Source organism: Carassius gibelio, chromosome A21, assembly GCF_023724105.1.
Source record: "Carassius gibelio isolate Cgi1373 ecotype wild population from Czech Republic chromosome A21, carGib1.2-hapl.c, whole genome shotgun sequence".
Taxonomy (NCBI): domain Eukaryota; kingdom Metazoa; phylum Chordata; class Actinopteri; order Cypriniformes; family Cyprinidae; genus Carassius; species Carassius gibelio.
In genome coordinates, this window is record NC_068391.1 from 6,190,349 (window position 1) to 6,208,696 (window position 18,348).

General features: G+C 38.2%; 1 protein-coding gene across 3 annotated transcripts; it reads right to left on the reverse strand.

Annotated features, from left to right (window-relative positions):
- Positions 1–255: 255 nt before the first annotated feature.
- On the reverse strand, positions 256–17,512 carry LOC127941618 (rho-related BTB domain-containing protein 3). 3 transcript variants are annotated; one of them, XM_052536902.1, is made up of 13 exons: positions 17,240–17,509; positions 17,029–17,141; positions 15,696–15,936; positions 15,290–15,482; positions 12,705–12,862; positions 9,361–9,469; positions 7,861–8,247; positions 5,129–5,238; positions 4,856–4,958; positions 4,505–4,678; positions 3,139–3,305; positions 1,648–1,744; positions 256–1,038 (listed from the first exon to the last, which is right to left on the reverse strand). In XM_052536902.1, coding segments are annotated over exons 2-13 (1,860 nt in total). In that variant the 5' UTR covers positions 17,031–17,141; positions 17,240–17,509; the 3' UTR covers positions 256–919. The 3 variants fall into 3 exon arrangements, with proteins under 3 accessions (XP_052392862.1, XP_052392863.1, XP_052392861.1); XM_052536903.1 differs by having other exon boundaries at positions 12,705–12,856; positions 17,029–17,512; XM_052536901.1 differs by having other exon boundaries at positions 17,029–17,509.
- Positions 17,513–18,348: the final 836 nt, after the last annotated feature.

The following is an 18,348-nucleotide window of genomic DNA, read 5'->3' on the forward strand; positions in this document are numbered from 1 at the left end:
TGAATAATCTGTGCATTTTAACATCTTTTACTGTACTCTGTTGATTGGACTGCTAAAGATACAGCCTTTTTACACAAAGATGATGCCCATAAAATTTAATTGAATGAAATATTAGCTTACTAATTAAATACTGTGCAGTATGTATGGGTTAAACAGAAGGCCTTATGTAATGATACATGTTTTAAACAATTGTATGCTATTGTATGACTTTGTATGGTTTAGATTTAAGCCAAAGACTCTCCGAACAAACACACATCCTTCTAAAATGTCTTTATTCAGCATGAGATGAGGGCCCACATAACTGGATTAAACTAAAGACAGCCAGAATCGGCTCTACGTCGACCATACCAACTTCACTAAGAGGCGATCCACATGCTGGATGCGTACTTTGGACGTTATTAGTTGAAATAAAAATCTCAGATGTACATGTTACAAAAATAGTTGCATGAAATTAATCTCATGGGGGGAAAATACATATTTGAAATTTAGTCAAGTCATACTGCCCGGAGTAACCACTGAATTCAGAACGAAAGAAATCTCACCATGACATAACATGGCTGAACATGACAGTGATATATCAATCTCTGGAGAGAGTATAAGATCGACCCTACCCTGTTTAATACTTTGGGGTTAATCCATCGCAGAGGAAGTTTATTGCACCAATCAGGCGTAATCGTTCGTATGGTATTATCCACATTAGAAGAGTACCGGCGCATAGAATCCACCAGTGAGAATTCACAGCTGTCTGCTCAATATCACAGTGTCAGAGGTCAGTGTTCGGGCGAATAGGGTACATCAGAATCCACCACCAACCCAGAGGTCAAACAAAGGTCTCTTTCATCCTGTATTTGAATAAATCTCCAATTTGCATCCTCTGTGTTTCGCCCTCCCTTCCGGTCCGCAGGGCGTCAAGTAAGGGTCACATGATGCTGCAGCGAGACTTGCGGATCTGCCGCCTACGTTGCTGGTACTCACTGAGCTCCTGTAGGTAACCTCTGGAGGGCCAGCGCAGACGCTCCACCTGCTCGCGCTCCTCGTCTGTCAAAAAAAGCATGATTGGGAGTTGTTACAACATTCCCTTCTGCTGAATGTCAGTGCATCTAAACAAAGCATTATATACGTCCACCGGATTTTTCTTTATCTTGTCTTCAATTGAAATATAGGCTACAAGTAATGTAACTGTCTCTATATGTGTTTCACACTGAATGTATTTTGACAAAAGATTAGAAATTAGAAGTTCATCTTAAAAAAAACTGAAGGGAGCTTAATGAAAAATTAAAAATGTTCCTGTCACGGTTTGCTCGTTCCATTCATTGACTCTCAAATACACAATTCATGAGGTGACACTTATTTTATTTATTCTCCAGGTGCGTGTGGAAGGACAGGACGTGCTAATTAGTTGTGATGATGATCCATTCATTTCAAAAGTGACCTTTCATTTGCTCTCAGTGTTCCAGCATAAAGCTTTAACAGAAGCCGGTAGTGATTTGCATGGGCTTATGTGTAGCACCAGCTGTTAGAAGTGCTCTCAGGGTGTTGGGAACAGGATTTTGTCATAGTTAGAGATGATTGTGTGTGTGTGTGTGTGTCCCCGTGTGATTTAATGTGCTTGAACATGCTTTCCAGGTGGTCAAGTGGACTTCTCACCTGATAGCTCTAGGAAGTCAGGCTTGTGGCTGAAGATCAGGTAGTTATTGGCAATGAAATGGAGGAGCCATACATATAGCTGGTCAGCGTTGTGACACTGTGATGAGAGAGACCGTGAACATGAGATTAGATAGAATGTTAGAGACTATTAACAAAGTCCTTTAAACACATGTAATGTCACTTGGCGGCCATCTTTGAAACGCCTCTGGGGCGTGCAAGAGAACATCAAATTCTCCAAAACTGTTAGCTTGCGATTAAATTTCATATTTGAAATCACCAAAGAAATCTGACAACAACTGTGCATTAAATGTTGTTACTTTTGTTCAAATATCGTTTTCAGGCTAGATCAGCCAGTGAACAAACGCAGACATGAGCGCACACCTCAGCATGCTGACTGTTTACCGATTAGTGATTGGCACTTTCATTCAGAAGGCGGGGCTTCCTGCAACTGAGCGGCCATATTGAGCGTTGCATTTTTCCCCCATTCAAATCTTCGAGCGACATGTCTTTTGGGTTAGTATACTGCTGCACTTACACAATTTTTTACAATTTTGTAAGCAGATGTTTGGTATGCATGGAACAAAAAACTATGATTTATTACGGTTACTCGAATGTGTAGTATACAATGCTGTTTTTGTTAACTAAAACTATATATATTTAAAAAAATCAGTAATTGAAAAATATATAAATAATATATGGAAAAACGTGTAAAAAAAAATCTGAAATTGCTTTGGCAGCTACCCAAAAGCAAAAAAAAAAAAAAAAAGACAAAACTATGTAAAATTAATAAAACTAACTAAAATTTTAAAATGATTATATATATATATATATATATATATGAAGATTACAGCTAATTAATAAAAACAACGAAAGTGTATAAATAATACTACAATAACAATAATCTTATTGATCGTTAATAATGACCTTTTGAACTTTCTATTCATCATAGAATCCTGAAAAAAATTAACCACAGTTTCCGTCAAAAATATTAAGCCGTTTTCAACATTGATTATAATAATAAAACATTTAAAATAAAGTTTCTTGAGTAGCAAATCAATATTTGTATTATTTCTGAAGACACTGAATACTGGAGTAATTGCTGCTTTGCTGTCAATAGAATATTTTAAAATATATGAAAAAAGAAAACATTATATTAAATTGTAATAATATTTCCCAAAATTACTATTTTTACTCTATTTTAGATCAATTTAATTCAGCATTGGTCAGCACAAACTGAAAAAAAAAATTACAAACCTTACCAACCTCAAATGTTTGAACAGTATATAACAGTCTGAAAAATATATCTTTGCATACTGGTTCACATACTATTTTTTTTAATAGGCAATATGGGGAATATATATATATTTAACTGTTAGCAGTATTCTCTTGTGATCTTATGGGTCCAAAGCACTCAAAGCAAAGGAAATAAACCTCCATCAACTAAAAAGTAATTAAACACACCCCTGCTGACATAGAGGTGTAAAGACTCACCTTTGCTTTCTTCAGTAAGCGAATCACGCTGATGCCCATAGACGCTAGCTCTCGACTGGGCATACTCTGAAGATACGCGCAGACACACACCTCACACAGGTGCTGCAGCCGTTTCACCTGGTACATCTCTGCGCAGACGAGCACGGCCATGGCCTGCAGCACACTGGCTGAACACACAGACACACACACAGCATTGTCAATAACGTCCTGTTTCACCCTCCATCAACCTCAGTTCATGTTCACCCAATGCCAATCCAGCTCAATCTTTATTAGCATCTTTTCTCTTCAATATGAACGACAATGCATCCATCACACTGATTGACAGAATGAGTGAAGCAATCTGACATACTAAACCTTCCTTGAATCACTACATGTCATAATGATTGAAACATCTGGATTATGTTGCACTTTACAGTGAATATAAAAGGTCATTGTTTGGCACAACACACAGAGGAACCCTTTCTCACTTCATATTGCAAATATTAATATTATAACCTAATAAGAAAAAAAAAATAATTGCTGCTTTGACATCACAGGAATAAATTATTAAAATATATTAAATTAGAAAGCAGTTATTTTAAATTGTAATAATATTTCACAATATTTCATCAACTAAATACAGCTTTGGTGAGCATAAGATACTTCTTTCAAAAACACTTAAAAGTCTTACTGACCCCAAACCTTTGAACATTTATGTAAGTTTTCAATAAAACACTATTTTATGAAGCAAATTAATTAAAAGGATAGTTCGCCTATGAATGCTTTTAGTACTTGTTATCATTTATAACTGAGATATCAGGTGAGTAACCAAGTAAATTCTTGGAAAATTCCCGGTTTTTCAGGGAAGATGTGTCATTCTTTCTAAAACATCATTTGATCCTCAGACAATGGCTTTTCTCTTACAAATTGTAGCTAGATTAAACAGTGTATTATATAGTTTATAAGCACTCTATTGACCAATCCGCATCTGGGACCAGAACTAAGAGCATTTAAAGGGATAGTTCGCCTAAAAATTTAACCTCTGTAATCAGTGACATGTCTTCATATTGTTCCAAAAAAAAAAGTCAGTGCGGTTTGATGTTGTTTTGGAAAGTTCTTCAAAAATAACTTATTTTGTTCAACGGAAGAAAGACATTGACGGTTTGGAATGACATGGCGGTGAGGGTGTTTACAATTTATCCTGTTAACCCTTTAAAGCAGAGTTGTCTAATCCTGCTCCTGGTTTTTCTCCAACCAGTTCCAACACTCTTGCCTGGAAGTTTCTAGTGAGCCTGAAGACCTTGATCAGCTGGTTCAGGTGTGTTTCGTTTGGGCTAAACTTAAAGCTAAACTCCTGCTTTAAAAGCCTTGAAAGCCTCGTTCTCACCTGGACAGCAGGTGTCAGTGTAGAGGTACTCCAGGAAAGCTAGAAAGGTATCAGATGAGACTCCATGGATTGGCACCACACGACTTCGTGCCTCTGCGTACTTCCCACTGAACATGGCAGCCATAACATCACAACGGGCCACAAGTACAGCTCTGTGTGCTGGCAGCACGCTTCCTGAAAGCAGAATCACAGCTGACCTCTTAAACACACCCAAGGGGTCAAGCATTACAGAGGAGCTCTGATTCAAACACAAGCCCTTCCCTTGTACTTGCCACCTTTGAGCACTCTGAATCAATGCATCATTGTTTGTGTACATGTCCATGCACATGCAGGGCTAGAATCGACCCTTGCCTTGCACCATGAAGATGACATCAGAGTATAGAGGGGAATTGAAGAGGCTTCCTAGTGTCAGAGGACCTTGTTGAGAGCGGGCTGTGGGTGTGTCCCTGGGGGCCTGCAACCAGAACGAATTAACACTGCAGTGAGCAATCTGTGGCGATGAATAATGTTAATAATGTAGCATTTAGAATTGAGAAATCAGGTTAGCAATGCAAATCATAAAAAAATTTTTTTTGCACAGTTCAGTTTTATAATCAGAGCGCCTCCTGTCTGTCAGAGGGATACCTTTTCTCTCCCAACGAATGAGCGTATCCTGTCCATCAACTGGGCCACGGCCAAAGGGTTCTTCAGTTTTTCAGCAATGGCTTCCTCCAAGTATTCCCATTCCCAGGCCCCTACGGAAAAAATAGACATCACCAACACGCACTGACCCGTGAACGCATCCTGCTCGCACATGCATTAACTGGCTGTCCGGCTGGCTGTGGAGTAAATCTCTAAAAACAAGGTTGTCTGAGCCTTTTCTCAGCTTTCTCGTCTCCGTGAACTATACCGGGATACAAAAGGCCACAAAAAAAGGTGGCGGAAACAGCGGTTTTCCACAAGAATCAAGCTTTCTTGGTGGCAGCTTAGAAAATGCGTTTAAGCTTGTGTTATTTCATAGTAAAGACATAGTTTCCACAGGTCCTGTCACATAAAAATGTTCATCCGTCACAGTTCAGTTGATTTGATATTAACTCGGCCTCATTCATAAATCTGTCTAGACCCAAACCGAGCGGGATTTGAGCCGAAAGAACCATGCACAATGAGTTTCCGTGCATCATTAACGTTAATTGAAAGACTGCCCTTGACTCACGGCAGGAAAATGGCCTCTGGAAAAATCACACTATATATCAGCAGCGGCTGAGAGGATCTCATCAGTATGGGCCTCACCTTCTCACCTTCTGAGGATGGCCTCACTCTGATAAATGAGTTTAATAATATCCAGTCCTGTTTCCTGGACTGTTAAAGCCCCGACTGAACCCCTGATTGAGATCCATGCCCATCCTTCCAGCCCCTATTTTGCATCAGAGTTCCCAAAGAATGGGAAAACGGATGTAATATTCCTGATGAGGAATGTTATGGTAGGCTAATACAAGCATAGAATCACAATTGTGTGTTCCAATTTACATGGCGCATGTTAGCTCATGGCAGCTGCCATGTTGAGATCACATAGTAACCCCCTTAATATAAGGAATGTTAAACTCCTATATATGTTAAACTCCTAATAAATGAAACATGACTGATTTGAATAGCAACGCATTTCTACAACAGCATCAGTAACTGAAAGTTTGCTTGTGTGATGCTGCTTTCACACCAATAGGTATCAGTATTATAGCTGCCAAAATAAACAAAAAATTACTGCATGCAATACTCATTACCGTAATTTGATAGGATGCTTTTTTTTCTTTTTCTTTTTTTGTTATTACCATTATTCTCAGTGGTGTTGACTGTGGTTAGAATCTGTACTGTAAATGACTTTGATACAATTAATTTTAAATCAGCATAAAATGAAGGCAGTTTAACAAATGCTATGATAAAATGTAAAGATTTTACGATTTAAATGATAATCATTGATTGCAGTATGGTAATGCATACGGAGAAAAAGTCTTAATTGCAATAAAAACTTAAGCAAAACATGATTTTCTTTGATTTTAAGGAGACAATGTTTGTTTGTTTTATTAATTGTTTGTTTGTATTGCATTGTATTATGGTAATGAGAATTTGAGAGGAAAAGGTGCTTAACTGACATGAAAATAATGCCACAATGCAACAAAAAAATCTTAATGATCCAAAAACAATAAACATTTTATTAACATAATTATTTGTTTTTATTTGGGGGGTAAATTATAACATGACTTACTGAGATGTTTTGTGAGATTCAGCACTTTATAACCATAAATTCAAAATGTTTTAACGGCATAAATATTGTACATCATATCTTCTGGTTTTTCTCTCTTATGTTGCTTCATATGCATGTACAGTTAGAACAAGCAGACGCACATACACACACACACACACACACACACACACACACAGATCTCTCTGTCCTCCCAAGCATGGTAATCAGCCCTACAGCTACAGGGTGGACTGCCGTCATACATGCACGTGTAGAGAAGCATAAATCACCCAGGCCTTGGACACAAACAAACAGCCTCCAGACTAAAACCATTTAAATTACGAAACCGTCCTATAAAAATCCTTCATTTTAAACACAAAAGAAAACACAATTGCAGAGCTGAAGAGATAAGGCAATGAATGGGTGAAGGAAAAAAATCCGTAACTCAATTGAGACGCCTAACCAGCAGAACTGAGGAAGCATTTTCAAACCGTTGCATTCAATAATGCTAATCTCGCTTCATATTCACGGTTGTGACAGAATTCCTAATGGAAACAGAAATTCTGCTGGCACACCAGCAATAAAAGAAGCTCTACCTACAGGAAATTTGCTCGTTTATAACTCAGGAGAACTGGATCCTCAGCAAAAAAAAAAAAAAAAAGATAAAAATAAAATAAATAAAATATATTTTGATATGAATACTAGCTTTTACTAGGAACTCAGAAAATAAAATAAAACTAAACAGTTAAAATATATATAAAATATAATTTATATAATGATTGCAGTGTCTTTTTTTCATAGATCAGGGGAATTAGGTTACGAATAAAAATAAATCTAAATATTTAAAATGTATTAAAAATATTACATTTGTATATATATTCTTTATATATATACTTTTGTTTTGGTAAATATTACAAATGTTTTATATGATTATTAGTGTCTTTCTTTCCTTTGCTTAAGTAAATGTCTCCATTTACTTTCTATATTTAATGTCATTTTTTTCTAAAGATCTCGTCTGTGATTTTTCTTTCTAATGGAAAGAAAAAGCCATAAACGCCAATATATTGTGCCCTTTATCCAACAGCAGTTGCCTTAAACAAAATCAGCAGCAATACTGCAAGCAGCACACGTTCTCTCTCACCTCTGTAGAGAAACATTAATGTCTCCCACAGGCATAAACAGAGCAGTGGGTCCTTCACAACCAGCCGTGAGAGGTGTCCGGCAGGGTGTCCGTCTGCTCTGGGTAGATCATCTATGCCTCCGTCCCAGGTGGACAAAAGTGAGTGGGGGCCGTCTCTGTCCCTGCACGTGCAGCGTGAAACGGGCCTTTCCCAGGCCTGCCGTCCCACTAGGAGCTGTCTGAAGTATGGGCTTACGGTACACAGAACGGACGAGTGCGCCCAGCCCAGCTCCTTCCCAGAATCCCCGGCGTAGAACGCCACATCAGCGAACTGAACGCCGCGTTCGAGGAGCCACTGCAAGTCCTGAGAGAAGGTGGACTCCTCCACTCTCACCGGGGGAAGACGCGCTAAAAAAAAAATTTTTTTTATTATAAAAATAAAAAATAAAAATAGTTGGATGCCATATGATTTCCAGTGCTCTCTGAATTATTAAAATTCAAATATTCTCAAAATAATTCTAAATTATAGTATGCTGTAACATTTACTCTAAAACTATTTCCAGTGTATTTTTAAAGTATGCATCCTTGCAGGTGTTCAATATTGCTGATGGCTCTATTTAACTTCGATGTTCTCTAGGAGAAACAACTGTGATATTAAAAAGACCTAACCTGTGATTGTTGTTTTCTGTAGGGAATGCTCTGGGAGTACAAAAGGATTTGAGGGAGAGAAAGATAAACGAAATGGATAAGAGAAAGGGTGAAACAAGAGAGCTAAACAGAGGAGGAGGATGGGTAAGGGAAAGAAACAAGGTGGAGAAAGAGAATGATGAGACGAGCAAAGCAGAGGAGATGGGATGAGTAAGGGATACAGTAATAAGACGGGAGCAGTGAGAAAAGTGAAAGCAAATACCAAATTTGGAGAAGAGGATTATGGGAAGGCCACAGTAACACCAGGCGTTAAAAAGAAATAGAATAAGCACACAAACAGATGTTGTTTATTCATCATGTCTGTATTAAAGGCACATTTTTCAAATATTACTGCTGTACTTTATGTACTCCATAACCATTCATTTGAGGCCACACCAATGGTTTCCAAGCATTCAATCCTCTTCATATTTTATGGGCTGTGCGCTATAAAAAGAGCCTAAGTGATGCTGGAGCCACACCAACAAACTACAGAAATCTTTGGCTTCTCGTTTTAAGTGTCAGTGCTCACAGCAGTGCTCATCTTGCATAGAATCCTTCCAGCCTTTAGCAGTCAATACTTTTATCTTAATGGCAGATGAGTCCATAGACTCAGTCACTGATTAATATGCATATTTGTGCCCGAGTGCTTTGCAGAGATTAAGATCCAATGGCTGGGAAATTAGTTATTAGTGAGATTAGCCAAAATTAGGCAGGTGTGAAGGGAAACGGAACAGTCGAAAGATGGATGAGAATCTTTTTGTGAATCTCCCTCAAGTTTAAACACTAGATATATCATTTATATAATAATGAAGGAAAATCTCATCAGCCACTAACCTGGTTGGTCCAAATGAGGGGGGCGGGGCTCGTTAAGCCTGTGACCCCGCCGTTTGTCTGGCCGTTCTTTGGCTTTCTGCTTTAGACACTGAATCATGAAGTATTCCAGCTGCGTGAAGATTCAAAGGCAAGCATGTAAATAATATCCAAATACACCACAAACCACAGCAACACCAAATAGGGTGGCATATTTATAGCTGTTTAGAAAAAGAAAATTCAAAATTGAGTTTTTAGGACTACAACAGCTTGTCAGTAACTTAAAGAGACCACTTTGTATCTTAACTGTTTTTTTGTTTTTTTTGGTTTTTTTTTACAATTTCTGTACATTTAACAACAAAAATCACTGTTGCATTTATGCACTTGTGAAGCAAGTCTATGAGGCGAGATTGGCTGATTGATAAAAGTATTCCACCCAGTGAGTTTCAAAACCACAAACAGCTTTGTCAGTGGATAGTGTACATTTTCTGTTTTCATATATTGCTTTTTATTAGATAAAAAAAAATAATTATTATTAGTCAACAGCAATAGTACAGTGATCCCAACAGGAGTTGGATAAAGGGTCCTATGATATCGCAAAAAAAAAAAAAAAACTCTTTGTTATGTGAAGAACATGAAAAATTTAGTCAAGATGGCTTTTTATATCAAATTGAAAATTAAACTGAGATTAAGGGAAAAAATAATATTAAATACAGCTTGTTATGACTTCCATAAATTATTGTGTAAAGTATGTGCTCTTTAATTTTTTGCAAATCTTAATTGGTAGCATTAAATTGCAGGAATGCATGATTTCATACACCACAATGATATTTTCCAATTTAAAAAAGTGACGTGAAATTCAGCCAAGTATGGTGACCTATACTCAGAATTCATGCTCTGCATTTAACCCATCCGAAATGGACACACACGCACGCACGCGCACACACACACTTTGAATACACACCCGGAGCAGTGGGCACCCATTTATGCTGTGGCACCTTGGGGAGCAGTTGAGGGTTCGATGCCTTGCTCAAGAGCACCTCAGTCGTGGTACTGAAGGTGGAAAGAGCACTGTACATGCACTCCCCCCACCTGCTGGCCCGAGACTCGAACTCACAACCTTTCGATTGCGAGTCCGTCTCTCTAACCATTAGGCCACGACTTCCCTGTAATGGAACTTTATCGACCAACACGACTTCCCCGTTATGGAAATTTATCAACCAACATTGGATATTTCGTCTGCATATTTTGAGGTTTCCATCCTCATCTAGCACTAATTGAACCCTTCTTTCCAGAATGCCTTGCCACATAGATGTCCATTGTATGAGCATCTCTTTTGAGCATTAATTTTTTTGATCGTGTTTAAGGATGAGAAAACTACTGTCACCATATTGCATGTGATAGATACTGTCAAGAGAGCTTAAACACTCTTAAAAATTCAAATCTAATAAGCCATTTAGCAGAAGCTTTTATCCAAAATAGTACACTTCTTACACTCTCCCTGGAGCGACTGGGGCTCAAGATCTCAGTGGTGACTGATGGGTTTTATATTTCACCTGAGGCATGGAGTTTATAAATTACCCCTCACTGGGTTTGAACCTCTAACCTTATGGTTACCAACCCGGAACCACTAAACCACAAGTACAGTTCTTCTGCATAATAATGAGACTTTTTCAACAATGATTAAAGTGGGTGAAATGCTATTTCATGCATACTGAGTTTTTTACACTGTTAAAGAGTTGGATTCCCATGCTAAACATGGACAAAGTTTCAAAAATTAAGTTGTACGTTTGAAGGAGTATTTTTGTTCCAAGTTTTGTTCCGGTTTGTCACAAGTTTTGGAAAGTTTTTTTCGAGTATGGGTCTGTGTGACATTAGATGGAGAGGAATTTCCTTATATGGGTCCTAAGGGCACTTCTGCCGGAAGAGCGTGCACTCCCGTATAGCAGAGCACTGAGAGCACAACAGACTTCACTGATCAGAGCGAGAGACCGAATTGTCACAAAAGAAGTGTGTTTTTGGTTGCCAGGGCAAGACAACCCAGCACAGATTACCAAAAAAAAAAAAAATAGCATTAAGGGACCAGTGGATGGAGTTTATTTTTACAGAGAATCAACGGAGTTGTGCAAGTGTTTTTGTTTGTTCCCTGCATTTCGAAGATGCTTGTTTTACAAACAAGACCCAGTTTGACGCCGGATTTGCACATCGTTTATTTCTTAAGGATAATGCAGTCCCAACAAAAAAGGGTCACGATCGTGTGTTGGAACCGCATGCGGTGAGTAAAACTGCTTCAAATATCTCTGTGTTATTAACTTAGCTATCGGCACGTAAGCACATCAAGTAAACAACATGCGATGTTGTCATCAAACTGCACTTTCCACATGTACAGCTTAAAAAAATAAAAATAAAGTTGCTATATGTCAAATCATTTTTTTTTTTTTGCAGTTTTCACAAGTCAGTTGAAATGAGTAGAACAGACAGGTGTTCGTACATAACTTTTGATATTTATTGCACGTCAAAAGACAGCAAGAGTTTTATCCTGCACTTCAAGTATTATCTTTGTAAGAAAAGGGTCTTGGGCCACTAGCATTGTAAATGCGTGTGACACACATTACATGTACACATTACATGCACGTTCTTGCCTTTGACCACAATGAATTTGAAAATTTGAAAATGCAAACTTTTCATCGGATTGCTCCTGACTTGCCATTTCTGCTGCTGCTGCGAATCTGTGCTGTTGCGTGTGTGTTTGTTTGGCGCTGCTGGCGCTGGCGCGTGTACCGGCATGTGTGTAAAAACAGTGGCTCTGATTGGCTACCATGAAACATATGACTCTGCCTTAGCTAATCATAATCACTTATCGTTATTAACCCACCTCCTCACTCGCTGTGTGAGCCAGGGGTGCGTTCGGATTGCATAATTTATTAAATCAATGCATAGTAACGCACCGCATTTAACTTTCAGTAATTGTAACGGCATTGTAACGACGGGAAAAGTAATTAGTTAAATTTCCCCGTTACTGAAAAAATAATGTCGTTACCTAACGCCGTTCTTTTAAATGCCGGTATTCCAAACACTGGTAATGTCACAGCTTCCAAACGCTCTCAACGCAAAAAGCCTATTCAGGCTCGTGATTCTTTAGCTCCGCCCACACGTCACGCCTCCAGGCACTCATGTTTTTCGGGAAAAATCAGTACAGACTATCTTTCTCTTATAAATATAATAAAACTAAAGACTTTTTGGAGTTATGAAGGATGCAGTACTACTCTATAGGTACTCAAGATTAACAGGATATTGAGTGAAAACGAGCATTTCACCCCCCCCCCCACCCCCCCCCCCACCCCTTTAAGAGAAAAAGAAACACTTACCACACTGCCAAAGTAACGACCCACAAAAAAGTTGTTTAGAGATGGCAGCTCCAGGTAAGTGGCCCCCAGGTCCCTGGACAGCTGGAGCCCCTCACTGTGGGGCACACAGCTGCTCCAGTCGGATGCACACAGTGGACATGTGCACGGCGGGCCTTCATCTGTACAGGATGACAGTGGGAAACAGAATAAAAATGTGGTCCATTCTTAAAAATAAAAATTCCAAAAGCATTTTTCACAGTGATGCCACAGAAGATCCACAGAACCATATTTTTCTTAGTGTAAACCACATTTAATTAATCTAAAGAGCTTTTTCAACTATAAAGAAGAACCTTTTGTTTGATGGAAAGTTCCCATGGGTGTTAAAGGTTCTTCATGGAACCATTTATTACAACTTTTATGCAAACGTATTACTGATGCACAATACAAGTGACATTTGTAGAGCAAGGGACCAAATAAAGCATGTAAACATGCCGACTCGTACTGATAGAGAGTGCATAACATTCAGAGAGATGTCAACAGGCAGACATATGGAGTGACAAAATCTGAGTCTATATTATGTAATAACACATGTCAGCTCAAGTTTATACCAGCGTACCGCAGTATGTGTGTGTGCAACGGGCAGAAAAAGAGTGGCAGTGACAGAATGAGAGACCAGGAATAGCTGGATAAAAACAATGTACGTGTGTGTGTGTGTGTGTGTGTGTGTTAGGAAGAGTTGGCCCGGCCAGTAGGGTGAATGCCTGAGGGAACAGAAGAGCAAGTAAAATGATAGCAAGAATAGACAGCTAAATAGAGAGAGATAGATGGATGGAGTGAGAATGGAAGCAAGAGATGTGAAGAGGGCATGGGCAAGAAGAGGTATGAATCACTGTAGCCAATAAAAGAAAAAGCCCAGAGAAATGGAAAAAGATGTACCGCGTGAGTATGTGTGAGCGTGCTTTGGCCATGTTTACACTCTAATTCTCATGACACAAACCCATTAGTATTGCTCATACTTAGGAGTATTAGCAGTAAACAAACCCTCAAGTCTACAGCCTAAAGGGATCGTTCACCTAAAAAAGACAATTCGGTCATTATTCACTCACCCTCATGTTGTTTAAAAACCTGTCTTTATTTCTTCTGTGGAGCTCCAAAAGAAGAAATTTTGAAAACAACATTGGAGCCCAGAGACTTTAAATGTTCAAATGTTTACATGCTTAATGTTGATCCCATTATTACACCCTTTCAGTTGAAATTTAAATCAGATCAAATTAGGTGTTAACATAAGCCATCAGTCCGATTATAAACGAATTATTTGCATGCATGTAAAGTAGCAACAGAAAAAAGAAAGTCATACAGGTTTGGAATGACGTAAGGGTGAGTAAATGATGACAGATATTAATTTTGGGTGAACTGCCCCTTTAAACTCTGTGAATAACTCGTTCGGCAATGTGTGTGCTACAAACTTGCTACAAGTGACTAAATGTAATCCCCAACTGTAAGCAACCAACTAGCAAGCGCAAATCAACACCATGACAATAAATTGAGCTTTTCACACACCACTCACAGTGTGAAAAAATACATTTATTTAAAGCAAAACTCTTTTTACGCCACCAAAGAATTTGTCATTTTTCAGTCATTTAACAACACATCACATGTTCGCCATTCTCTAATCATTACGACAGACAGATAAACAAAATATTTCAAACAAAAAACAAATAGAATGTGTATTTTAGTAAGTGTTTTTATTAGAATTTTCATTTTTATGAATTAATAAATAAGTCATTGTTCATCAACTCACAAGATCTAATTTGAGAAACTCCGGGCAAGAACCATTACGCAAGTCTTGAACAAACCCATCAAGTTCGTTTCTCCTCCATTATCCTTCAGGGATAAATGATGTAGCTGGATAGAAGCACATCTTGATGAATTATACATCTCAAAGGTCACACTGTGAGCACAGAGCTGCCGCTTTTACAGTGAATGGAGCCAAATCTGTGCTCTGAGTGCTTTCAGTCTATAAATGTTTACCTATGAGCATATTCATAAAAAAAAAAAAAAAAAAAACGCTCACGGCACAACCACGCTCAGCACATCAAAAGAGCACCAAATCTCGGTTCGATCAGAATTTTTCCCTTTCCTTGAAGTCAGTAGCTTCTCATGTGCTGTGCTGCTTTTGAAGATCAGTAATGGTTAACTAGTTCAACACCACAGTTCCATAGTGTTCCTGTATTTTTCATTCATTTAAATTAAGTGAATGGTGCTCTTAGTCATTTAAGGAAAGTTTAAAAGTCAATTTTACTGTCTATTACTTTGATTGACATGAGGTAATTAAGATTAAATTGTGCATAATCCTAAAAATCATTAGTACTTGACATTTTTTGCTCTGCTTACAGTACTTAAGCACACACATTCCATAAGCAAAACCATCAGGCAATTTTTAACCACAGTTTAGTTAAATTGTTTCCATTAAGTCCATTATCTCCAAAGTCTGCACTACAGAAGGCTAACAGTCATTTATTTTTCTTTAAAACTTTGTAAAAGAGAAAAATACCGGAAGTGAACACTAAGCAAATGCAAAACAGAAACAGCCAATCAGATCTCACCGTTAAGCCTCGCCCCCAAGGCTACCAGAATCACAGGAACACCCCAGTGCCGAAGAAGAGGGCGAAGTCTTGGGGCGTAGACGTTTCGGACCTGCTGAAAGGCCAGTTTGTCGTTGACCGAGTACTTAATGACCACAATGTCGGCCTGCTCCACAACACTCCTCACGCTCGCCCAGTCACTATCCAAAAGGTCCTGCGATTAAAACGAAGGGTTTTAACCTGGGATGTTTCAGAAGGCATATCGCAGTAGCTCAGCATCTGCTCCACCAATCAGCTTATGGATATCAATGCCGTAGCTAAATTCCTCTTAGTCCTCCAATTAAGCGGAAACAACTGTCTTCACTGCAGAAACCCTAATCCTGCTTTTGAATCCCATCATCCCTCTCTCATTCACTCTGTTACTCACCCAACTAGGACAATCCCGCACCATCACTCTGACATCCCCGAACACTCTAGACTGGTACTCCATAAACGCAGGGTTCAAGGGATGCCTTGATGGCGTCACCGAGTTTGGATCCAATTCCCGAGCTCCGTGGCCTAGGTAACTCCACAACAAGCCACCTTGGAACTGTCCCGGGCCGGCTGTCTCATCCCCAGGCCCGACGCACCCAGGATACTCACTACCCAAGGCCACTATGTGGACAGACCTGAGGGACATAGAAAAGCCTTTAGTGGTTTACAATTACAATCCAACCAGTTGTCTTTATATAAGCAATCACAGCCCGCTGCATTCAACTGCTTTACTGTAAGTTACTTTTCCATATACAGTAAGAACTGTAACTGGTTCAACACTTCATAATGTGTAATTTTACTATAAATACCGTCAAATGTATGGATTTTGCAAGTAAAAACAATGAATTGCCTTCACAGTTCAGTTTATTTTTGTTGTTGATTTGTATATTAATATTATATCAGTTATTGAAATATACAGTTATCAGTGGAAAATATAAAGGCACCAGTAATTTACTGTGATTTTCTAGCAAAAAAATAAATAAATAAATTTATAAAAAAAAAAAAAAAAATATATATATATATATATATATATATATATATATATATATATATATATATATATATATATATATATATATATACACACACACACAACGCAATAAAAGTATTATTGTTAGTAGTAGTATTAGGTAGTTAGTTAGGTAATGATTTAAAAATGCAAATGAAAAAAAAGAATCTAATTTATTTTAAAAATGTGGGATACAGCTGGTAAGACATGGCATTTATTTATTTATTTATTTTATGAGTAGAAAGCCAATTTTCATATGCAGGGCCCAGGACAAAATACAAAAACATGTACAGTTAAGAGAACAAATGCATTATATGATGCCATATTCTGTTTATAAGTATTTTGATATGATTGTTGTAGTTATGTGCTAATTATTACTATTGCACGCAGCCTATTTTGTATGCAAATGTATGTTATAGCCAGTGCAATATTTGCATGTATATATATTATTATAATATTCGTCTATATATATATATATATATATATATATATATATATATATATATATATATATATATATATATATATATATATATATATGATTATTGTTCTTAATATTATTATTGCAACACGCAGCCTATGTGTGTATATGCCAATGTGTCAATGCCCAGTAACAATTAGTGCATTGATTTTTATGTCATGGTACTGTAGCATAACTGTCCATTTTGAGCTATAAGGGCTTCGGTCATGGCAAAGCAAGAATCAGATGCATACTTACATGATCAACAACCGTCCGCTGGATCAAGGCTCGGGGAGCACGTACTTCAGCGGCGGGCTTTTACATCAGTCTCTGGCTGTTTTCCGCAATGAAGGTCGGACACGGTACAATCCCTCAGCAGAATGAAAAAGCGAACGGTTCATTCATTAAACACGCGCTTGAAAAGTGAAAGAGTGTCAGGTGCACAACGATCCGTCTAAAAAACACTCACATCCAGGCAGAAAGGATCAAGGGGATCCTGCGCTATAGGAAGTTCATACTCCACCGTAAACAGGGATCCGGCGCTTCCCGGGACGCATGGCACGATCTGAGCCCTGAAACCACACGTCACTTGTGCAAAACGTCAAAGCTCATGGGTCAATGAGATAAGAATATAAAGGAAAACAAAGAGAAGCGCGAGAGGGTGCATCCTGACTCAGCAAACGATAGCACGGACGTGGACACTTGCTGTCCACACCGCACACATGTGCTGCGCACACAGGCTGCTCGTGTTAGCGCTGTGCCTCTGCTGTCTTTGTCTGTTCAAACCAGTGGCACTTTCAGTCATTAATACAGGATATGAGAGAGTTTTTGACTGCTATTCCTAACTAATTCAAATGCAGTGCTTCAGTGAGCCAAAGTCAAAAGAGCCCACCACCATGCCAGAGCTGAGACTTGGCAGGGGCCCCTGGGGGCACCCAGAGACCCTTGGGTGTGAGATAACAATATTTATGCTTTGCTTTCACAAGCACCACTAATTAGACATGCTGCATGCTGACACAACTGCATGGTGTGGAGGGATGTGTGTACTGACCCATACAACTAGACCTCTATATTATGGGCTTTCAGTGCACTGATCCTGTAATAAAAGGTTGCAGTGGTAATAATAGGCATGATACAATTATAATTATTGCATGATACAAACAAATAAACACTGATTAGATTCTTTATTTGTATATTACTTTAGCTGGAGGTTGCTTTTTTTGTTTTTTGTTTTTCAGACTGTCTGCCAAGCTAATACTGTAGCCTATTATTTAATATAATATTATATATTATGTATTTAGTTTTTTGTCTCACCAAGGCTGCATTTATAAAAAAAAACAAAAAAACAATAACAATGTGAAATATTATTACAATCAGTTTACTGTTTTCTATTTGAATATATTTTAAAATATATTGTATACATGGGATGCAAAGCTGAATTTTCAGCGGTCACTCCATGCTTCAGTGTCACATGATCCAGAAATCATTCTAATATGCTGGTTTGCTGGAAACATTAATAATATTAGTGTTAAAAACAGTTACTACTTAATAATTGCGTACATAATAAAAAAAATTCAG

Coding starts and splice junctions, on each gene's coding strand:
- LOC127941618 (XM_052536902.1), bottom strand. Junction 9,470..12,704: donor GTCGTTACTTTGGCAGTGTG/GTAAGTGTTTCT, acceptor ATCTTCACGCAG/CTGGAATACTTCATGATTCA. Junction 5,239..7,860: donor ATTAATGTTTCTCTACAGAG/GTGAGAGAGAAC, acceptor TTTTTTCCGTAG/GGGCCTGGGAATGGGAATAC.